Source organism: Pristiophorus japonicus, chromosome 3 (genome assembly GCF_044704955.1).
Source record: "Pristiophorus japonicus isolate sPriJap1 chromosome 3, sPriJap1.hap1, whole genome shotgun sequence".
In the NCBI taxonomy this organism is placed as follows: Eukaryota; Metazoa; Chordata; class Chondrichthyes; family Pristiophoridae; genus Pristiophorus; species Pristiophorus japonicus.
This window is the reverse complement of record NC_091979.1, coordinates 143628391-143641459: the sequence shown is the minus strand read 5'-3', so window position 1 is coordinate 143641459 and position 13069 is coordinate 143628391. Positions and strand designations below refer to the sequence as shown.

The window sequence follows — 13069 nt, the reverse complement described above, 5'->3', positions numbered from 1 at the left end:
ACCGCAAGCCTCCGAACCTCCGGCACCACTGGGTACTTACATAGAAATTTTGCGGTTGGAGGCATCCGTGTGTGAGAAGCCTCTGATTGCAATTTCTGGGCCAACGTTTCATGTCCGAGGTTAGGGTTAAGATGTATTGCTGGCAGAGTGGAGAGAGCTTTATGTTGCATTCAATCCTTGTTGTAGTTCAGCTGGAAATGCTCAATATTGATAATGGACTACAAAATTATAGATTTTCATTCTCCTATCAAAGGAATCGCAGGATCAGTACAAAAATAATGCATTGCCAGCAGTGACGTGAGGTATTCCAAAATGACTGTAGTTCAGGCAGGATGTCAGAAATTTCTGAAGAACTATAAACCATGGGACACCAAATCAGAACTCCAAAAATATATTTTAATGTTTATATAACAAATTAAATACATTAGTGTTTATCCAAAACATCCTATACTATATTTTCAGACCACTCAGAATAATTAACACTGGCCCATTTGCCATTTAAGTAGCAATTTCAAACAGTACAGACCATTAGAATGATCAACCATTCTCCCAGATATCCTCCGACCCTTGTAATGTTCATTAAATTGAATTCCAAAAGGAAACATTAGAATTAACATGACATATTATTGGTTACATTATTAGAGTATGTGTACTGTCGATCACCACTTTACAGTTTCTAACATTTTAAAGATCAAAAGGGTTATGAGGGAGGCACAATTTAAATTATGTTCTAACATACTATTGGCTAACAGTCAAGACATTATTAAAGACATTATATCAGTACATTACAGGTCGAAGTTCACGAGAACATTTCATGGCAACAATGTACAACAGTTTTCAAATTACTTCAATTGTACCATAGGGAATTGCTCTCAATTCCCTTTACGAGCTAATCTGCCACTACAACAGAGTAATACTCTACAGCTATTCTCCAGTTAACTACAGGTAATATAAAATGATACTCAAGATTGACTAAAATGTAATATGCAGCTACCAAAGTTATTTATTACAAGTTTTGAACATGAATTTACAACCAGCTGCTGGAATCTTGTATGATAAATCAGCATTGTGTGTAATTATTGCATTTTTTTCTGTTGTCTCCCCTTTAATGCTGCTTTTATAATGATTCTTGGTTTGACTGTAGCAAACATACTACAGGATTTTGGCTGCCTGCATAACCAGATTAAAATATCTGGGCTTTGATCAGTTAAATTCTCCACAACCAAAATGCAACATGATTTCAGACAGAAGATGCACTGAACAAAAAATAAAGTAGAAAATAGGGCAAAAAGAAAGAAACCACCTTTCACAAATCTTCTTTAATGCAGACCTGAATCTGAGCATTATTCCTGTTGTTTCTAATAGGAAAGTTGCAAACACAGCTCTTTTGACTAAAGTCTTTGTTCACCATTAAATATTTCTGTCCAGCCCCCATCAGATCCGAAGATGGCTAGAGTTTCAAAAAGAAATTAAGATGGTCATTTTTTTAAAAATGGACTATTGGTATAAACTATACAGTAATAAAAGTAAAACTAAATTCATAAGAACATTGATGAACAATGTATATGAATAGAAATAGCTAAAAAGCAATTGTGGGGTTCAACAGAAAAAGGCTTAATTTTTGTTCCCCCCCCCGCCCAGTTTAATTAGGGATGTGGGAATTTCCTGACGTCTAGTCTGCCAACTAACTAAACAGAGCTTCCTGATAGTTATTGTGTTTAAGTGGATAGCCACACTGCCCAGAAACCTAGTCAAACATGTGCACCACTTCGGATCTTTGTGGATAACTTCAGCACATGTGCGTGAAATACACATTTAAAGCTACTTTTATGCATGTAATTTCTTCCTTTTTCACCACTTTGAGGTTGAATAGTTACATTTACCCCGTGGCCTATATTGGATCACCTCAACTAGACTAATTCAGCAAAGCTCATTTCCTTGATCCAATTCCATCCCACATCCCTGATGATAAATGAACATGTCAAATTTACATAATTGTACTACTTTATATAATCTTTGACATTACATGTGTACTACACCCCACTTCAGATCGAAATAAAAGTATACAACCATCAAGAAGATTTTATTAAGCTATATGCTAGACTAGTTTCTGGACAAAAGCAATATATTATCTGTCTAAGCTGGTGTAAAAAAAATTGTTGTGTAATGTATTGTTTATTATTTCCAAAATTGTGTTCCATTTTCAATAGTTTGCTTTTTTAGTGAGCAAGTCTTAAATAATGTTAAATAGATTATTTTAAGCAGTTGTTTCACTGCCAAGACTAGCTGCTCTTAATAGTACTCACTGAACACAGCCAATAATGAAGTATCAGGTTAGAAATTATTCAGTTTTGTGCTGAACTAAAACCATTTGTCCACAGTAACTTTTACAAAACAGAAATCACAATAATAGGACAGATATGAGGCAACATTGGTCATTAAGGCTCTCGTTATGGTGTTGCTGATGCCATTTTGAGAAACAGGCAAATTTGGAAAAGGCTATCTAACATCTTCAGGCTCTATTTTGATAGGTTTCAATGCTTCATTCTTCTTTTCTGTGTGATTTAGGACCGTCTGACAGAACTCCTTCAATGTGCCTATGTTTTCTGATGCATAAATAAAGAAAGACCATTTTAGCAGTCGAGAGATAGATAAACATTGATTACAGCATGCATTTCATATACGAGGTAGAGTCTGCTACAACTACCATTATCTCTGTAGATATACTGATTGTAGGTTTTACCCATAGGCTGACATTTAGATCTGTTGTGGTTTAACCACATTTAAAAACTCCCTTCTTTCCCCCCTCATACCACAAGTTATAGAAGATACATAAAATGTTACATTAACAAATTGTTTATGCCATTATTTAGAAATGCTAATAAAATATGAGCAGGATCTCAATTATGTAACATGCTCAATTTAAATTAGTATTAGCTGGCTTTAGTCTTTATAATATTGAAAGTGTTTCAGTTTTGACAGAATTACTGAAAATAAGCTGGTTATTGCCATTTTCTATGCATCAAAATTCTCTTTACCACACCCCAGTAATTGTGTGCTTTTGGTATGTTAGTACAAAGATACATCACTTTTTATCCCTTTTCTTCAATATATAATGCCCCTTTTATATTACTGAAAGTAGTTGCACTGGTTTCCTGGCTGCCAAATCTGCCCTGTTAATATCATTGGGCAAATACAGCAGGTGGAGCTAATTCAAAGCCTCATTCTCAAGTTTGCTGGTGTGGCTGGGAGGACCAAGGCCTGTACAGGCCAGCAGTACCAAGAGCTCATTAATACCGGCAGCTGAGGAGCCAGCCTACCCATAACCAGACCCAAGATGGCACAGAAAAAAGGCAAGAGAGCAAAACCCACTCAAAATGGTTTTGACACTAGCATCAGTTCATTCACACTGCAGGGTTATCTCCAGTAGTGCTTTTGACTATGGAATATAGGGGGCATAGATTTCACAATGTTTCTGTTGGTCTCACTGGTGCCTTAGAATGTTGCATCACAAAAAAAGTTTTGACTTCAAGTCAGGTCATTTGGTGCAGGGGCAGGGAGTGTGTACTTCTGCAGGTGAATGAAGTCAGGGTGTTTTACTCTCATTGCATCTCCAAGCAACAGCAGTCAATACAAAGTGAGTGGCATTAATGGAGGCCTGCGCACAAGTCAGAGAATTGCACATGCCATGAGGAGCAAATAAAATGCATTTAAAGCTGTGTGGTAGTAGTCTCTGATAAAAAATATGGTCAATAGTACTACCTCTATAGAAGAAAAAAGTGTGCAAACAGCAAAATCCTACTCTCATTAAATGGAATTTCATCAAAGGCCTGTATCGTCTTGTTCACATTACCTGAAGAATGAGGCTCTCTTGGATTGCAAGAATAAAGTCTGCTTAATTCATTTGACACTTGCTTAGCAAGCTGTAGATCTTCTCTAGATACCATTTGCTGCATTATTTGCCTACTCTGCTGGTTAGAGATCCTGAGATTCAGTGGTTTCTCAGCTGAAAAAAAAAGATAAATATAGTACGAGATAAATGACTAGTCCTTATTCTGATATAAACATTATAAACTATGTACAAAAGCAAAACACTGTGGATGCTGGAAATCTAAAATAAAAAAGTGCTAGAAACACTCAGCAAGTCAGGCAGCCTCTGTGCAGAGAGAAACAGAGTTTATTTTGAGCTTGTATTCCTTCAAGTATAGAAGATTGAGGGGTGATCTCAGAAGTGTTTAAAAATGTTAAAAGATTTGATATGGGAGTTACGGAGAAACAAATTCCCTTAGTGGGGGAAAATTAAGGACAAGGGGACATAATTAGAGCTAAACCATTCGGTGGCAAAATCAGGAAGCACTTTTTCCACACAAAGGGTAGCAGAAATCTCAAACTCTCTTCCCTCAAAAGGCTGTGAACAATTGGAGCTTTTGAGACAGAGATAGTTAGATTTTTACAAAAGCAAAATACTGCGGATGCTGGAATCTGGAATAAAAACAGAAAATGCTGGAAATCTCAGCAGGTCAGGCAGCATCTGTGGAGAGGAAGTAGAGTTAACGTTTCGGGTCGATGACCCTTCGTCAGAACTGGAGTGTTCGAAAAGAACAGATTTTTAACAAGCACTGAAACGGGGAGGGCGGGAGAACAAAAGAGAAGGTCTGTGATAGGTTGGAAGACAAGAGAGAGATTAGAGACACAAAAGGGATGATGGCCCAAATTCAAATAGTAATGCCAGGAGTTAGAAAAACATTAGTTAAGGTAGGGTGTGAAAGGTGGGATAATGACCAACTGCCATTAGAGACAAGGAGAAAAAAAAGAAACAGGCTCGGAGGGAGGTAGGTGGAAAGGGTGCCAAAGATTGGCAGTGGTTACGCTCTGAAATTTTTGAACTCTATGTTGAGTCCAGAAGGTTGTAAAGTACCTAACGAAAGATGAGGTGCTGTTCCTTAAGCTTTCGTTGAGCTTCTTTGGAACAGTGTAGGAGACTGAGGACAGAGAGGGAATGCAGTGGAGAATTAAAGTGACAGGCAACTGGAAGCTTAGGGTCACATTTGCAGACTGAATGGAGGTGCTCCACAAAGCGGTCACCCAATCTACGCTTGGTCTCCAATGTAGGAGACCACATGTTGAGCAGCGAATACAGTATACTAAATTGAAAGTAGTACAAGTAAATCGCTGTTCTACCTGGAAGGAGTATTTAGGGCCTTGGATAGTGGGAAGGGAGGAGGTAAAAGGGCAGGTGTTGCATCTCCTGCGCTTGCACGGAAAGGTGACGTGGGAAGGAGAGGGGGTGCTGGGGATAACTGCGGAATGGACCAGGGTGTCGCGGAGCGAGCAGTCCCTTCAGAATGCCGAGAGGGAAGGGGAAGATGGGATTGGTGACGGGATCACGGCAGAGATGGTGGAAATAGCGGAGGATGATCCGTTGAACGTGGATGCTGGTGGGGTGAAAGGTGAGGACAAGAGGAACCCTGTCATAAGAACATAAGAAATAGGAACAGGAGTAGGCAATACGGCCCCTCGAGCCTGCTCCGCCATTCAATAAGATCATGGCCTCAGCTCCATCCCCCTGCCTGCTCCCCACATCCCCTTATCGTTTAAGAAACTGTCTATTTCGGTCTTAAATTTATCCAATGTCCCAGCTTCCACAGCTCTCTGAGGTAACGAATTCAGAGATTTACAACCCTCAGGAGAATAAATTTCTCCTTATCTCTGTTTTAAATCGGCGGCCCCTTATTCCAAGATCATGCCCTCTAGTTCTAGTCTCCCCCATCATCAAAAACATCCTCTCTGCATCCACCCGATCAAGCCTCCTCATAATCTTACATGTTTCGATAAGATCACCTCTCATTCTTCTGAATTCCAATGAGTAGAGGCCCAACCTACTCAACCTTTCCTCATAAGTCAACCCCCTCATCTCCGGAATCAACCTAGTGAACCTTCTCTGAACTGCCTCCAAAGCAAGTATATCCTTTTGTAAATATGGAAACCAAAAACTGCATGCAGTATTCCAGGTGTGGCATCAATACCCTGTCTTGCTGCAACTGTAGCAAGACTTCCCTGCTTTTATACTCCATCCCCTTTGCAATAAAGGCCAAGATTCCATTGGCCTTCCTGAACCTGCATACTATTATCTTGTGTTTCATGCACAAGTACCCCCAGGTCCTGCTGTACAGCAGCACTTTGCAATCTTTTTCCATTTAAATAATAACTTGCTCTTGATTTTTTCTGCCAAAGTGCATGACCTCGCACTTTCTAACATTATACTCCATCTGCCAATTTTTTGCCCACTCACTTAGCCTGTCATGGTTCTGAGAGGGAGGGGAAGGGGTGAGAGCAGAGGTGCAGGAAATAGAACAAACACGGTCGGGGGCCATGTTAGGTAAAAGGTACAAAGGGCTACAGAGCAAAGGCGAGTAAATGGAGTTAAGGTGCAGATCAGTCAAGATCTAATTTAATGGCGGAGCAGGCTAGAGGGACTAAATGGCCCATTCCTGTTCCTAATGTTTCTAGGATTAACATTTCAGGTGAGTGATCTTTCATCAGGATAGTCTTGAAATGTTAACTTGGTTTCTCTCTCCACAGATGCTGCCTGACCTGCCGACTGTTTCCAACATTTTTTGTTTTTATTACAATGTTTTAGGTTATGTAACCTACATTTGGTAGTTTATTCCTGTGGTTTCTAACTTTCATATCCACGCAAACTTTATGCTCTGTTAGAACATGAAGATATTTTTCTTTCATTCTGCATCGGCAATATCACGCTCCCATTGTTCATTACTAACAGTTGCCTCACCTATGTAGTCAGCTCATCCAGCCACAATATTCACCAACTGAAATAATGGGAGCAGGGGGTGGAACACGAAGCTAAGGCAATTAAGATATTATTTTTCGTGTGTACAAGGTCCTGCGTTAGTATTAAGTTTCTATGCGCACTGGTGGCAGTCCGTTTCACATAGGTACTGATGGAAAAATAACTTAGGAACTCACCACTGTAATTCAGTTATCCATTCCTGTACATATACTAACAGTAGGAAAGTCTGAATGACAGACTTGCACAATTTTAGGTGTGTCTTCCTAAAATGCTCTGCCTGCAACCATTTCTTTTGATGACACTAGCACTTATAAAGTCTAGTTTGGGGCAACACAGTGCAACAAAGTACGTGTTGTGCAACAGAGCAGTAAGATGTAGGTCACGCTTCTGAGTCTCCAGCTGCAATTCAATCACAACTGTTTTGTGAGATGGAGACAGAAGACAAATACTTTCCTGCAAGTAAAATGGCAACGGTCCTTTGAAAAGTATGCATGGGGAGGAAAACATTGAGATAATCCATGTACACAGTTTGATTGACAACTAGGCAAACTACCTTCAACAATACATTTAATATATATAGCACATTTAGCATAATAAATGCCCCAAAGCACTAGGAACTGAGGGGGAAATGGGCAGATGTGTGGAGTCAGAGGAGGTGGTTGATAATGGAATTGTCATTACCCTGCAGGATGGTAGAGCAACAAGGAGGATTTAACTGTAGAGAGGGGAATGTGGTATAGAATCATAGAATGGTTACAGCATGGAAGGCGGCCATTCGGCACGTGCCGGCTCTCTGCAAGAGTGCTTCAGCTAGTCCCACTCCCTGCCCTTTCCCCCTTATCCCTGCAAATTTCTCTCCTTCAGATACTTATCCAACTCCCTTTTGAAAGCAGCGATTGAGTCTGCATCCGCCACCTCTTCAGGCAGTGCGTTCCAGATCCTAACCACTCGTGTAAAAGTTTTTTTCTTATGTCGCCTTTGGTTCTTTTGTGAATCACCTTAAATCTGTGTCTTCTGGTTCTCGATCCTTCTGCCAATGGGAACAGTTTCTCTCTATCTACTCTATCCAGACCCCTCATGATTTTGAGCACATCTATCAATTTTCCTCTGAATCTTCTCTGCTCTAAGGAGAACAACCCCAGCTTCTCCAGTCTCTCCATATAACTGAAGTCCCTCATCCCTGGAATCATTCTCGTAAATCTTTTTTGCACCCTCTCGAAGGCCTTCACATCCTTCCCAACGTGCGGTGCCCAGAATTGGACACAATACTCCAGTTGAGGCCAAACCAGTGTTTTATATAGGTTCATCATAATTTCTAAGCTTTTGTACTCTGTACCTCTATTTATGAAGCCCAGGATCCCGTAACCGCTTTCTCAATCTGCCCAACCACCTTCAATAATTTGTGCACATATACCCTTAGGGGTCTCTGTTCATGCAGCCCTTTAGTTTATATTTCCTCTTCTCATTCTATCAAAATGTATCACTTCACGCTTCCCTGCGTTAAATTTCATCTGCCATATGCCCGTTCATTACACCAGGCTGTCTGTCATCTTGAAGTCTATCACTCTCCTCCTCACTGTTCCCTATACTTCCAAGTTTTGTATCATCTGCAAATTTTGAAAATTTGCCATGTACACGCACATCCAAGTCATTAAATATACATCAAGAAAAGCAGTGGGCCTAGTACCCACCCTTTGGGAACACCACTGTATACCTTCCTCCAGTCCAAAAAACAACTGTTCACTACTCTCGGTTTCCTGTCACTTAGCCAATTTCTTATCCATGCTGCCTCTGTCCCTTTTATTCCACAGGCTTCAACTTTGCTGGCAAGCCTATTATGTGGCACTTTGTCAAACACCTTTTGGAAATCCATCTACACTATGTCAACTGCATTGGCCTCATCAACCATCTCTGTTAATTCATCAAAAAACTCGATCAAGTTGGTTAAACACTATTTACTTTTAACAAATCAGTGCTGGCTTTCCTTAATTAATCCACACACTTGTGCAAATGACTGTTAATTTTGCCCCTGGTTATGGTTTCTAAAAGCTTCCCCATTACCGAAGTTAAACTGACCAGCCTATACTTTCTGGGTTTATTGGTACACTTTTTTTGAACAAGGGTGTGACATTTGCAATTTTCCAGTCCTCTGGCACCACCCCCGTTTCTAAGGAGGACTGGATGATTATGGCCAGTACCTCTGTGATTTCTTCCTTCACTTCCCTCAGCGTCCTAGGATGCATCCCATCCAGTCCTGGTGACTTATCTACTTTAAGTACAGCCAGCCTTTACCTCGTCTTTATCAAGTCTTATCCCATCCATCTCAACTACCTCCTCCTTTACTATGTCGATGGCAGCATCTTCTTCCTTGGTGAAGACAGATGCAAAGTACTCATTTAGGATCTCAGCCATGCCCTCTGCCTCAATGCGTAGCTCTCCTTTTTGGTCCCTAATTGGCCCCACCCCTTCTCTTACTACCCATCTACTATTTATATGCCTATCGAATACTTTTGGATTACCTTTTATGTTAGCTGCCATTCTACTCATAGCCCCTCTTATTTTCTTTTTCATTTCTCCTCTGAACTTTCTATATTATGGTGTGTGATGGTCAAGGCAAATCAGGCCTTGGATAAAACAGGCCAACCATGCTTGTGTGCACATGGGTCTGCAGCCCACAGATGTGAAGATGAAAACAGTATTGGGGAAACAGTGTGGGCCAGAAACCATTGGTGATTTGATGGGGGACAAGGATATCAAAGGCAGAATGAGTAGATAACAGAGCACCGGTGTCATAGTAGGTCAAAGAAAGAATTGGGAGTTGGAGAATGCATTAAAGGGAGCTGGGGTTTAAGGGTAATTGGGTTGGAAATGGGTAGGGAGATTATGAATGAATGGTGGTCACAGATAGCTTAGTCAATGCTTGAAGAAGAAAAAGATAAAGGAATAAGACAAGAGGCTGCAATAGGACTTGGCAACCACTGAGGTGCACAAAGGTCACGGTAGAATACACAGGGTTGCAATTCTGGTGGTGAGGGAAAAGGAGTCACCATTCATGAGTCAAGTTTCAGCAGGACTAGATTATCAAGAGCTGTAATCAGGATGAAGTCATGGATGTGGAGGACTTTGTTCACAAAAGGAGTGAACTTTCTGGAGGGCGACATGGAGCAGTCTGGTAATTGGAGACTCACTGAAGTCAGGAGGGCAGGGTGGAAGAGGAAAGTGGGACAGGAAAGAGGTTAGCAAACAAATTGCATATGATTGCTAGGAAAAGGGGAAGAGGTAGTTGGAATTGCTGCTTTGGGAGATACAGCAATGGATGGTCATACTGAACACAGCAGAGGATGCCAAAGATGGAGCAGATGGTCACCATGGGCACACCCAACGAGCAGCAGGAAGGGTTTGGAGGGAAATAGTGTCGAGTGGAATGTGGAACAGAGAGAGGCATCCCCAAGATTAAGCTGGCCACACACTTCCTTAGTTGATTCAGGTACTAAAAGGTAATGCTTGTTGGAGATCTAAATTGTAGCTTCAGACTTGAAGATGTGGATAGTTACCAAGTTCAGTAAAATGCACTGAAACAAGCAGTTTGCTGGCTAACCACTTAAAGGTGGTCCTAATTTAAGCTAAACTTGAATAATGCAATAGGTAGACATTTTTATTTAATTCTGACTCTCAAAAATAGTCAAAGATGTTTCTCTTATTTCTCTCCTCCCTTGTTTGTCACCACATACACACAAAGCTGAGTGTCCAAGCGATCTGTTCTTGTGCTTTCATTCTTCTCCTCCCACCACCCAGCACCAACACCCCCCTCCCCCCACACACTTCCTCAATGCTATTTTGAAAATGCCAACTAGGAAACATGTGAAAAGCGGTCTGTTATTTTCTTCCCCTTTGCATAAAATAGATCCAACTGTTTTTCTTAATTACACAGTCTGTTGAACTAGGCCTAATTTTGTTCATAATCAAAATTGTTTCCAATATGGCAAATAGTCTGGCTACACTACACTGAAAAATTACTTTATTTTGTATAAGTGTACCTAACATTGCTTGCACACTAAACCCAATAACAAAAGGGAGGCCTGTTGTGTGACCACAGGATTCCTGTTAGACAGGTTGCTAGTGCAGACACATGCATGTACCTCCCTCCTTTATATTTTGCTTTTGCAAATCATTGTAATAAACCTGATGACGCAGTGAATCCATCCATGGCAAACCCCTCTCCATAAGGTTGGGTTAGTTAGAGGGCAGAATTAATCACATTTACACTGTGAATCAGAGATTGGACTTGAGCAAATATCAGGTCCACTTTGAAGTTTGACACTACACAACATGAAGTATAGCTTCAATATTGTGCCACAGCATTAAAAATTAGCTTTCTTTAAAAACTAATTTATCTCTGCAGGTCGAGTACTGAACAAAACTGGTTCATCAATTTATAACTATGCTAGAAACTGTAGTCATATTTCTATTTCACAAAAAGTGTTATGATGTGCAATTTCATTTTAACCAGTAGATTAATTATACCTGGTAGTCAAATATGCTATTTAGATTTTGTACCTTGTCCATCCATGGTCTCTGCTGAAGGGCTTTTGGAATTCTGCTCTTCAGAATACTGCCTACAAGTTGTGGCAGATAGATGTCTCTCAGACACCTGCAACATGTCCTGTCCTGTTTGTTCACGCACAAACATTATGTATTTAGCTGCTATGGTTTCAAGTTGGACCTAAAACAAAAAAAAAGTTCAATTAATATATTTCCTTTGATTTCTGAGCAGGATTTGCTTTAAAAAAATAGTAATACTATTAAAAAGTAGTAATAACATTGCAGTTAAAAGAAAAAAAAATACAACTGAAGGAATGTCTTCTCAATTCCCACAATTCACTCAAAATACTATTTGTAACTTTTTTCATCCATCATTTTTGCCCTCTAATTTAAATTTCTAATGTCCAAAATAAAGCTTTGCACATTTTTCTAAAATTGCATATTCCACAATAACATGATCGGATTTATTTACAAATTATTTTTGTGTCTTTTAATGGTTGCTCCTACCGTGCTTACAGCCTATAGACCTGCTATTCCCGAGTACATCTGGCGCCATTACTTGCTGCCTCAAGAGCCAGCCAATCTTGCAGTGGGGCCTCAAACAGGCATTGGGCCCCTTATTTGCATATGCAAAATATCTAATGCCTGTTTCAAGCAAGGGCACTGCACGCTGATTGTTTTGGTCTTTACTTATATGGCAGGTGGAGCACTACCAGCTCATAATGAGCATATGCTTCCTACCTGCCATTTTGAAAGCTTAGACCATTCAGCACCCGCAAAACAGGCACGGAGTGGCCGAATTTCTAGGCTGTAGACATTTCCCCACACCCCTCCCATAAGCATACCTCATCACACCATAGGCAGTCCCTCGAATTGCTTCCACGCTGAAAAGAGATGAGTTCACAGGTGTTTCAATGAAGGACCTAGTATTCCAGATCCCGAACTACATCTTGAAGGGTGGAAGATGCCTGTGCATGGATTTTTTTTTGCACACCAGCCACCACACAGGCTTGACAGAGCTAGGTATTGGTCCAGTGGCAAGACGACTGGAGACCAGTTCTGCTGCATGAACCTAGTGCGCACACATATCGCAGTGTGGGCTGGCCCATGCTGCCCCTGGGCCCTCACCACTTCTGGGCCCCGATCACATCCTTCTACGAACTCTTGCCACTTATCCACCCAGACCTCGCTGCTCCTGCCCGTGCTCCAATCAGCCGTCGCCCTCCTGCAGCATCGCGTGCTGCTCCCTGAAGTGGGATGCCACTGCACACTGCTCTCTCTCTAATGGCCCCGGCCTGCTGATGGTCTTACAGGCTGGAACCGTGCCGATTTCCCGGTGGCCCGGTCCGGAAATCATGCAAGTAGTTTCCCTTAGGTGTTTTCAATGCACCCCCATGTTACAATAGTTCTAGACCTGGAAGTGATTAGTGTACTGAACAGATGAATGAGTCACGGACATACGTCGGTCTCAACCATCAATGCTTTATTAAAGCTATCTCAACACAGCAAAACTATGAGTAAATGCAGTGACGATGTAGTCCAATCCAATATCCTGGCTGTCTAAACCACACCGATTGCGAAGTACCCAACATCTAAACCCTCTGCTCGAATCCACAGTGAACCCCCGGAATCTGTACCCCTATGGTCCTTGCAGCAAAACCTTCCCACTAAAACCCTCCTAAGACTTGGTTGGGAGAACACACGAAAGCTCCTCAC

The 13069-nt window shown here is 41.1% G+C and overlaps 1 protein-coding gene across 3 annotated transcripts in view; it reads right to left on the bottom strand.

Moving 5' to 3' along the window:
* Positions 1–406: 406 nt before the first annotated feature.
* LOC139259923 (NGFI-A-binding protein 1-like) overlaps positions 407–13069 on the bottom strand; it is a 133649-nt gene continuing 120986 nt past the window's right edge. For 2 of the 3 annotated variants that reach the window (XM_070875874.1, XM_070875873.1), the window contains exons 6-8: positions 11369–11534; positions 3854–4006; positions 407–2606 (exon numbers count right to left, since the gene is read on the bottom strand). In XM_070875874.1, the coding sequence (XP_070731975.1) occupies positions 2500–2606; positions 3854–4006; positions 11369–11534 (426 nt within the window). In that variant the 3' untranslated portion in view covers positions 407–2499. The remainder of the gene's footprint in view (positions 2607–3853; positions 4007–11368; positions 11535–13069) is intronic. The other variant, XM_070875875.1, reaches the window with a different exon arrangement.